Source organism: Diceros bicornis, chromosome 35 (genome assembly GCF_020826845.1).
Source record: "Diceros bicornis minor isolate mBicDic1 chromosome 35, mDicBic1.mat.cur, whole genome shotgun sequence".
NCBI classification, from domain to species: Eukaryota; Metazoa; Chordata; class Mammalia; order Perissodactyla; family Rhinocerotidae; genus Diceros; species Diceros bicornis.
In genome coordinates this window covers 2,622,103-2,632,198 of record NC_080774.1, presented here as the reverse complement: position 1 = coordinate 2,632,198, position 10,096 = coordinate 2,622,103, and the positions used below count along the sequence as shown (strand labels likewise).

General features: G+C 55.2%; 1 protein-coding gene across 1 annotated transcript; it reads left to right on the top strand.

Moving 5' to 3' along the window:
* Positions 1 to 2,179: 2,179 nt before the first annotated feature.
* Positions 2,180 to 4,520, top strand: FZD10 (frizzled class receptor 10). The gene has a single exon (XM_058531231.1). It carries the CDS (start codon positions 2,587 to 2,589, stop codon positions 4,330 to 4,332), a length of 1,746 nt encoding a protein of 581 aa, XP_058387214.1. The 5' UTR covers positions 2,180 to 2,586; the 3' UTR covers positions 4,333 to 4,520.
* The last annotated feature ends 5,576 nt before the right edge of the window (positions 4,521 to 10,096 follow it).

The following is a 10,096-nucleotide window of genomic DNA, read 5'->3' as shown; positions in this document are numbered from 1 at the left end:
ATTTATATTTCCAGTAGTTTCTGAGGGGGGAAAACAAAAAGAAAGAGAAGGGAAATGGTGCCAAGGAAGGACCTTGGCAAGCAAAGTTCTAGAAAAGCCAAGTGATGTCCCCAGAATCTTTTTAAAGTTAAAGGTTCTGAAAACAACTCAGTAGACTAAAACACGAAATAAAACTATCATAAGAAAAACGGTAGCCTTTTAAAAAGCATGTGAGTTTTCACTCGGGAAATAACACAGTCGAAGGTGGCTGTTCTGACCGCATTAGCGTCTACCTTCTTTTCCACCTTCTCGCTCATCTTAATCCCCCCCCCCACCTCCCACTGAGGTCCAGGGACAATGGTTCAGTGCAGGGTGCACGCACGAACCTGCCTCCTAGTTCCGGGACCCTGGGCAAGTCCCAGCCTCAGTCCTCTCAAGAAGTGTTGGACGGACCGATGGATGAATAAGTGGATAAGCGCTTTCTCCCAAGTTTCTTACAGATGTAAAACCGTATCACTTGTTTTAAATATAAGCCAATATTCTCAAAAGCCTTCTCAGAGGACGTGCCCCACTTCTGCCACCGCTTACAAAAAGCTTCCCTAAGGGAAGGACGAGGAGGGCCTGTCATTAGCGGCTCCTTCCTGGGCGCTTCCCAGAGAAAGCTGGCAGACCCCGCGCGTCTGCCGCAGCGGGGATCACCAGCTCCTGCGGAGCCCGGCGGAAGGCGGCAAGGCTGCGGGGCCCCAGCACGGATCCCCAGGATGTCTGTACACACTGCACACCTCGCCAGCGTCACCCTCAGACAGCGGGGAGGATCAAGAAGGCCTGTGTGCACGCGGCCCGCTCCTCTGACCTCTCCTCCCACCGGGGAAAGTCCTCCAACTGACCCCTCTGTACCTGATCCTGGAGTTTCAGAAGAACTAAAAAGACCCTGACCTCAAGGGCGTCTAAGAGGAGAGAGACCCGGCCACCTCCTAGGGGTACTGTTTATTTAAGGGTTAACACGGGATGCAAGGTGAAGCGCTTTGCATATTCCCTGCAGGCGAGGCGTGGGTGTGTGCGCCCACTGTGCACGCCCTGCGCGGGGCAAGGGGCAGGGAGCGCTGTGTCCTAAGTGACTTGATCACAAACTGGCCCCAATCCGAAACGGGTGAGCTGAGGGCGTTGGGCCAGGCCGCTCCTTCTCTACTTTCTACGAAAACTGAGTGGCGTGCGCGCCCCCGCCTCCCCCGGGAGCTGGGGACCCTCGGCCCGAGCTGACGCAGCGCCCTCCCACCTCCCACCCCCAACTCCGCATCATCTTACGGCGCTGTAGCCAAGGAGGGCGCAGGCCGGGCAAATCACTCGCCAAATAATATAAATACCCGACGAGCGAATGACTTCCTATAATAAATAAACTCAGCCGCCTAGAAGAAATCACAGCCCTGCCTGCCGCGAGGCCCCTCCACTCCGCGGCTTTGTTGGGGGCGGGGGTCACTATTGTACAAGCCGAGCCCCCACTTCCCAGGGAGGCGCGGACATAAGTCCCAGGAAGCTTCCCGCCCCTCCCCCTCGCCTTCTATGCCGAGACCTCTGACGAGCGGCCCTAAAATCTGGATTCCCAGAGCCCCTCCCCCCTGCCCTTAGCTCTCTCCTTTGAAATTTCAAAGAAAACCCCTCCCCGGAGCCGGAGCCCCGAGCGCAGGCCTGGTAACTAACTCCCGGCCTCGGGAAGACGCGGGCAGGTTTACAAGCTGAGGGGCCACTTTATGGCCAAGGCTGTAAAACGCAAATCCCACCTCGCTTTGAAAGCGCCCTCCGCCCGGGACCCACCATAAAAACCAGGGAAGACGCGCCCCAGTCCCCGCCGCGGACCACCCCTCCCCTCTCGGGCCAGTCTCCGAACTTCCAGTAACCTCGGCGCCCTTGGGGTTCCCGGGACAGGGGCGCAGGCGGGGAGGCAGCGAGGGCAAAGTTAGAGGGTGGCGCAGGAGGGCGCAGGCGGCGGGCGGGACGGCCGGGAGGGCCGGGCCGGGCCGGGCGGCGACCCCGCGGGGCGGGGAGCGCGCGGCGGGGCGGCGGGACTGGCTGCCCGGCGCTCGGCTTTCTCATGCAAAGCGGCGGCGGGGGCGGGGCGCGCGGCCCGGGGGCGGGGCCTCTCACCGCTCGGCTTTTTTCCCCCTTTGCCTTTTTGCGAGTCTTCTCATCCCGGGACGCAATCCTCGAAACAGCCGCGGGCGGGCCGGGCCGGGGCCGGCGCGGGGAGGGAGGAGCCGCCGCGAGCGGGCCCGGCCACCGTGCGCCCCCGCCGTCCGGGCGCTCCCAGAAGAGGCCAAAGTTTGCCGCGGCGGAGAGTTGCAGCCCGCGCCGAGCGCTCCGGGGGCTTCTCTCGCTTCCCGGTATTGTTCGCAAAGTTTGCTCCTCTCCTCCGCGGCCCCACCTCGGCGGAGGCCGGGCGCGGAGAGCAGGGCCGGGGGGCGCGGTGCGCACCGCTCGGGCCAGGCTGGGCGGGCATGGGCGGGGGCCCGAGCGGGGACGAGGAGCCGGGGCCAGCTGCCCGAGCCCGAGCCCGGGAGCGGCGGCTCTGAGGGGAGCGGACCTCCCCGCTAGGGCGCCTCCGACGCCACCATGCTGCGCCCGGGCCCCCGGCTGTGGCTGGTCCTGCAGGTGATGGGTTCGTGCGCCGCCATCAGCTCCATAGACATGGAGCGTCCGGGCGACGGCAAGTGCCAGTCCATCGAGATCCCGATGTGCAAGGACATCGGCTACAACATGACCCGCATGCCCAACCTGATGGGCCACGAGAACCAGCGCGAGGCCGCCATCCAGCTGCACGAGTTCGCGCCGCTGGTGGAGTACGGCTGCCACGGCCACCTCCGCTTCTTCCTGTGCTCTCTGTACGCGCCCATGTGCACCGAGCAAGTCTCCACCCCCATCCCCGCCTGCCGGGTCATGTGTGAACAGGCCCGGCTCAAGTGCTCCCCGATCATGGAGCAGTTCAACTTCAAGTGGCCCGACTCGCTGGACTGCAGCAAACTCCCCAACAAGAACGACCCCAATTACCTGTGCATGGAGGCGCCCAACAACGGCTCGGACGAGCCCCCCCGAGGCTCGGGCATGTTCCCGCCGCTCTTCAGGCCGCAGCGGCCCCAAAGCGCGCAGGAGCACCCGCTGAAGGACGGGGGCCCGGGGCGCGCCGGCTGCGACAACCCCGGCAAGTTCCACCGCGTGGAGAAGAGCGCGTCGTGCGCGCCGCTCTGCACGGCCGGCGTGGACGTTTACTGGAGCCGCGACGATAAGCACTTCGCCGTGGTCTGGCTGGCCGTGTGGTCCGTGCTGTGCTTCTTCTCCAGCGCCTTCACCGTGCTCACCTTCCTCATCGACCCGGCGCGCTTCAGGTACCCCGAGCGCCCCATCATCTTCCTCTCCATGTGCTACTGCGTCTACTCGGTGGGCTACATCATCCGCCTCTTTGCCGGCGCCGAGAGCATCGCCTGCGACCGCGACAGCGGGCAGCTCTATGTCATCCAGGAGGGCCTGGAGAGCACGGGCTGCACGCTGGTCTTCCTGGTCCTTTACTACTTCGGAATGGCCAGCTCGCTGTGGTGGGTCATCCTCACGCTCACCTGGTTCCTGGCTGCGGGCAAGAAGTGGGGCCACGAGGCCATTGAGGCCAACAGCAGCTACTTCCACCTGGCAGCCTGGGCCATCCCGGCCGTGAAGACTATCCTGATCCTGGTGATGCGCAGGGTCGCGGGGGACGAGCTCACGGGCGTCTGCTACGTGGGCAGCATGGACGTGCACGCGCTCACCGGCTTCGTCCTCATCCCGCTGGCCTGTTACCTCGTCATCGGCACTTCCTTTCTTCTCTCGGGCTTCGTGGCCCTTTTCCACATCCGGAGGGTGATGAAGACAGGCGGGGAGAACACGGACAAGCTGGAGAAACTCATGGTGAGGATTGGGGTCTTCTCCGTGCTGTACACCGTGCCGGCCACCTGTGTGATCGCCTGCTACTTCTACGAACGCCTCAACATGGAGTACTGGAAGGTCCTGGCCGCGCAGCACAAGTGCAGGATGAACAACCAGACGAAAGCCCTGGACTGTCTCATGGCCGCCTCCATCCCCGCGGTGGAGATCTTCATGGTGAAGCTGTTCATGCTGCTCGTGGTGGGCATCACGAGCGGCATGTGGATCTGGACGTCCAAGACTCTGCAGTCCTGGCAGAACGTCTGCAGCCGCAGGTTCAAGAAAAGGAGCCGGAGGAAACCGGCCAGCGTCATCACCAACAGTGGAATTTACAAAAAATCCCAGCATCCCCAAAAAACGCATCTCGGAAAATACGAGATCCCCGCCCAGCCGCCCACCTGTGTGTGAAGGGCTTGGAGGGACAGCGGGGAGGGAGACTTTCCCAGAGAGCTGCAGCGGCTGTCAGAGCCACAACACGGTGCTTTTCTTGGTTGGTTGGTTGGTTTTTTAAATAAAAGTAAAAGAAAAAAAAAAAGTTTTTACCCTGAAATTCAGGATGCTGTGATACACTGAAAGTAAAAATGTCCTTAAAGGTTTTTGTCGTGTTTTGTTTTCAGTGATGGAGAGCTCCTCCTGAAGTAGCCTCTTGTGTAACTAATTTGTGGTCAAGTGGTTGATTCCGCCCCCAGAAGAAAACTTTTGTTTAGAACCTTCTGTAAATATACATCTGTGTGTTTGAGTTAGCTTGGCTATCCATTTACAAATCAGAGAAAAGATAAGTTCTTTGCAAATTAAAGAGCCTCTGCTGGGCTGCAGAGGTGGGGGGGAGAGAGAGAGAGGCAGAAGAGCGAGTCCCTCTCTAGCAAGTGAGCCATCCCGGGGGGCCCACCCTCAGGAAGGCTGCCTCTAAGACAGCAACTTCTGTGCAAACAGGAAGACAGAGAAAGCCTGACAAGTCTGCACACTCCAGTGGATTCGGAGTCACTTAAAATAGACTCCAGCCCCTAGCCTTCACAAATGGTCTTTCTCCAAGACGGAAACTTCCACCAAACCTAGCATTTGTAAATGCAAATGATGTGCAATACAGTTTTTTCTCTTTCCATGAAAATAAAAAGAGAAACAAGTATTTTGCTGTACATAAAGACAACAAAAGAAATCTCCTAACAAAAGAACCCAGAGGCCCAGCCCTCAGAAACCCTTTAGTGTTACATTTTGTGGCTTTTTAATGGAAACCAAGCCAATGTTATACACGTTGGGACTGATTTGTGGAAAGGAGGGGAGAAGGGGGAGAAAGATCATTCAGAAGCACCCAAAGAGCTTATTGACTCTTTCTCTTGTGAAACAAACGGTTGCCATGAATAGATCAAGAAGCGCTAGACCAGCAGTCCAGTCTATTCTCCTCGCCATGCCGGGAAAGGTGGTCCTGCTTGCGCATATGTGTAATATATGATAGTTTTCACGCGCCACTATTTTATGAAAAATAAAATATGTTCTTTAGTTTGGTGCTGCTCCCTTGTACCTTGTGAGATTTCCCTTCTCTGTGTGCCGAGAGAATAGAGAAAACTTCTCCCTCTGTCTGTTTTTCAAGCGAATTCTGAGTGTGCATGTCTCTGGAGGTTACTGGTTATCCATATGCAATGGCAGATGGGCGGATTCAAGACTGGCAGGATAATTTAATTTCAAGTTTGAGAGGAATTCCACGCAGGAGGCATGTAAGGTTGGAAGTCCGTTCTGTGACTCTTGATAGCAGGATGTGAGGGCCTGGTTGTAGACCCATTTCATCAGGGAACACCTTGGCTGCTAAGCATGGGTACAGTGGTGAGCCTGGAGCAGCCTCCCGTGATACCTCTGGGGGATGGAGCCAGCCACGTAAGGGAGTTAAATCAGAGCAGTGTTCAGTTGACCTGCTGGGGTCGGATTGTACCTGGATGGAGCTCTGTACGTCCGTGCACAGTGTGCTGGTAGGGGGCACCTCCAGGACGTGTTTACAAAATAGACTATAGACCTGGACGGGACCAAGTACCTGCTCAGGGTGGCGAGTCGTTAAGAAGAAGTTAATCAGCTTTGTACTTCTGTGTGCTCCATCCTCCCCTGGGTTTGCTGTTATGTAGTTGTAAGGACCTGAGGAAGGCCCAGGTTGGGCGGTCAGGGGCACGGCTAATCTCAGGTTCTAACCAGAAGGACCCAAGGGCGCGGTCCAGTCCTACTGCCCTGGGAACTGATAGAATAAACCGCACTCGGCGGGGTCATGTGAAAGTCAGGCTCCAAGCTGGATCAAGAGCTTTTAAGAATTTTGAGGGTTTATTAAGCACTTACTAAGATGGACAGAAGCCCAAAGTCAGGGCAGCCTGCTTCCTGAAGAGGGTGTTTAGGAATTAAGCCTGGTGACCAAGACCACCCTCACATCAGCAACTCGAGAGCTGGGCAAAGGCAGGAGTCGGTTTTGGGGGGCTGCTTCAGGTGGGTGTAAATGCGTGTGGCACGCAGGAGCAGGGGCCTGGGGTGGTTTGGGATCAGGTTCGAGAAACACCAACTAGGTAGGCAAAGTGATTGAAGGAAAAATCCAGAATAGCTTTCAGTGCATTAAAGAAAGGTTTTAAGAAATGCCCACAAATAAACACCTATCGGTTGGTTGTCCCCCGCCCCGCCACCACCAGGCCCTGAGAAGACCATATGGAGAGATTTGGGGCTCTGCCTGTGCCTGCGTCTGATGCTCTCTTTCTGTGACTCTTAAGACGAATTAAAATGACATGTTTGGAATACAGCTTTGAAAAGTCTGGAAAGATAACACTGTCAGACCGCTGCTGTGAGCGACAAAGCTGAATGTGACCCCAAAAATAGTCACTTCTGAAATCACTGGACTAGTCGGCTACTTCAGATCTGCCCATGTTCAGGGGTGTAGGCTTCACACTTCGGTCCCAATGAAAACAAGTTCACTGGCAACGTAAGAGCCTTTGCCATTGTTTAGAAGGTGTTTCGGTGTGGGTCCATCCCAGACACTACCGTGGCCTTGTTTACAAATGTCAAGGGACTTTTCCATGTCATTGGGCCGGGGGGCCGGGGCACGAGGCCACCTGGTCTCCCTGCCACAGGTGCACACAGCAGCAGCAGAGATTTCTGAGCAAACTGCTTCTCGGGAGCTCTCTCTAGGAGCGCAAGTCTGACCCAGGGTCACATACAGCTAAGTGAATTTTAGGAGAAGCATCAAGTCTTAAAAATTAGAAAGCTGCAAAAGCACCCTGCTCGTCCTTGGATTCTCCTTGGCTGGAGGTAGGATTCCCAAAGGAATTGTCAATTGGCTGGATTTGGAGATTTCTCAGCATTATGGCCTTAGCTCCGGGAAAATGGAAACCTGTTTCCAGTGACAGGTCTGAGCGGTGAGGTCATAGTTAGGAGCCCAGAGAAGGTGAATGTCCCAGGTCACACTGCAGTCCACACGCGTTTATTCATTCCTTCATTCATGCCTTCATTCAGCAGACGGCTACTCACCATCTCTACGTGCCAGGGCCCAGGAACCAGACAGTGGGCACCTGGCCCTTGGCTTCCACATCACAGCCCAGTAGAGGAGACCCGCAGAGCCATAACAGGGGCGTGTGCATGATGCACCTCACATGCCCTTCTGATGTGAGGGGGAGGCCCCCCAAGGGGGTGTCAACATGTAGAGAAGGTGGAAAATCCAACATGCAGCACGTCATGGGCAGGCGAAGGTGCAGGGACAGGTCGATGGCTAGAGCAGAAGTTACACACAGGGAGTGGTAATCTCCGTGAGGACCCAGACTGTGCCCAGCACTGAGCAGAGTGCCTCGGAGTAGGAGTAGTAACAGTATCTACGACAACAATAACGATGATAGTAATAGTTGCAGCCCACCCTGCAGAGCACTTCTTGTGTGTGGAGGGATTATCTCAGTTAATGAGCATGACAACCCATTCAGGTAGGGACTCTTATCAGCCCCACTTTACATATGAAGACCCTGAGGCACAGATAGGTTAAGTAAATTCCTAGGGTCACACAGCAAGTAAAAGTTAGAGCCAGGATAGGGACCTGGCAGTCTGATAATAGATCCTGGACCACCAATTCAATAAGTAATTGTTGAATGAATGAATGAATGAATGACAGCTAAGCCCTTTATGCCAGTGACTGTGCTAAGGACTTGACATGTATTCGTTCGATCCGCTATCAAACCTCGGTGGTACTATTCTCATCCCTCACATTATAGATGAGGAAACTGGAGCACAGAGAAGTCAAGGCACTTGCCCAAGGTCACACAGGTAGTCAGCAGGGAGCCCAGAATGTGAACCTGGCTGTGTGGCTCCAAACCTGTACTTCTGACCACTAGGCCTCCCTGCCTCTCTCAGTGACTCTGAGGACTTGAGGTGGATTAAATTATTTCGTCTACACAGCAGCACTGCCATGCCTTTGCTCCCAGCAGGAGAGGCACGAGATCACACTGGCGAAGCACAAAGAGCGTGCTGCCAGCGTGGGGACTGAGAGGGGGGAGGGTATGACAAACGGCCTTTCTGCAGTGGGGTGGACCGAGGACGCGGCAGTGGGGACGAGAACAGTGGGCGGATGCAGAGGCCTTAGAGGGTGGAAGCTGCAGGACCTGACTGCATGTAGCGGGGCACCGGGGGAGTGGGCGCTCAGCGATGACCATGTTCCTGACTTGGGTGCTCTGCTGACGTTCTCCAAGACGGGGAAATAGAGGGAAGGGGATGGGGCGAAGCATGCTGTGGAGAAGGAAAGATGACTGCAGTGTAGACTTTGTGTTTGAGGCGTGTCTGATGCCGCCGGGTGGAGAAGGTCAGTCTGCAGGCTGTGCTGGGGATGTGGGACTTGGGAACCAGGCCAGGAGGCAGGTGGGTGTCCAGAAATGGCCAGAGTTGGAGGAAGGGTTAATCAGGTGGGTGAGTGGGCCTCCCCAGGGAGAGAGGAGGGAGGAGGGCAGAGGGGGAGGAGGAGGGAGGAGGGAGGAGGAGGAAGAGGGAGCCCTGACTAAGAGCAGCCACTTAACCACTGGGGCTCCAGTGTCTCGTTTTATAGTAAGAGGGTGGAGGGAGATTATGTAAACGGTCTCATCCAGAGTCAGAATATGAGATCCGCTAGAGACAAGGGGAGTTCTGAGGGTGGACCCCTCTGGATCCATGCTCTGTACTGGCCTGGGCATCCGCCTCTGTCTCTAACTCAACCTTTGGGCCGTGGGAGCAAGATTAACATCAGCTCCACGGCTGATATTCTGTAATTCCCTCCTAGCACCTTCGGAGATGCTATTTCAAGACCCAAAAACAGAAAACAAAAATCAAGAAGTATTCTTGAGGTGATAGATATTATCCTATTTTCCAACTATTTTCTTAGAAGGAAGAGAGCAAAACACAGAACAGAATGACAGATGGAGTATAAATTGGCATCTTACACTTAAAGGATTCGAGGATATGATACAGTTTTTGTACTGAACATTATCTTGCTCCTCCTGTGCCCTGGTATCCAGTCTGACTCAACGCCTCGCAAGTTACTTTTCCTTGGAAAAGCTTCTGGAACTTTCCTGCCTCAGTTTCCCCATCTATAAAATGGGGGTGATAATGGCCCTCCCTCACTGGGCTGTCACTCACAAGGTGCTCGGTTGTCCTAAGTGCTCTATACTTATTAACCCATCTATTCCTCACAGCAGACAGGAGACATGTTATGAGAGTAAATGAAATCATATGTGGAAAGCACTTAGCAGGCGGCCTGGCAGAGCGCAAATGCACAGGAAATGCCAGCTAGTCTTACGTTCACTGCCCCCCCCCCCCCAGAAAGTCAACCCAGCATGCTAATGAGGAAGGATCTTTAAAGAGAATGAGGCTTTTTTTCTTATAGAAACCCTTTTACCAATACCGTGTTCAGATTCCGCAGAATACCCACTGATCTTTCAAGTTTAAAAGGCAGGCACAGTGTGTCTGCAGTGCTGAAAAATATTCTCTGTCTTTCTCTTTGAACACAACAACATCACAGCCGACTTCCCAGGACATCGGACCTCATGCGTGGACACCTCTGTACGCAAATGGATGAAGATGGCTGTAATATGGAGATAGAGAAAAACGGCCAGACTTCAGGGAAGCTGGCTGAACGCTCCGGCAACATAGTGTGGAGTGTTTTTTAATGTTTTATTAAGAGTGTGAAGGCCAAGTTGGAGGG

Coding starts and splice junctions, on each gene's coding strand:
- FZD10 (XM_058531231.1), top strand. CDS start 2,587: ATGCTGCGCCCGGGCCCCCGGCTGTGGCTGGTCCTGCAGGTGATGGGT.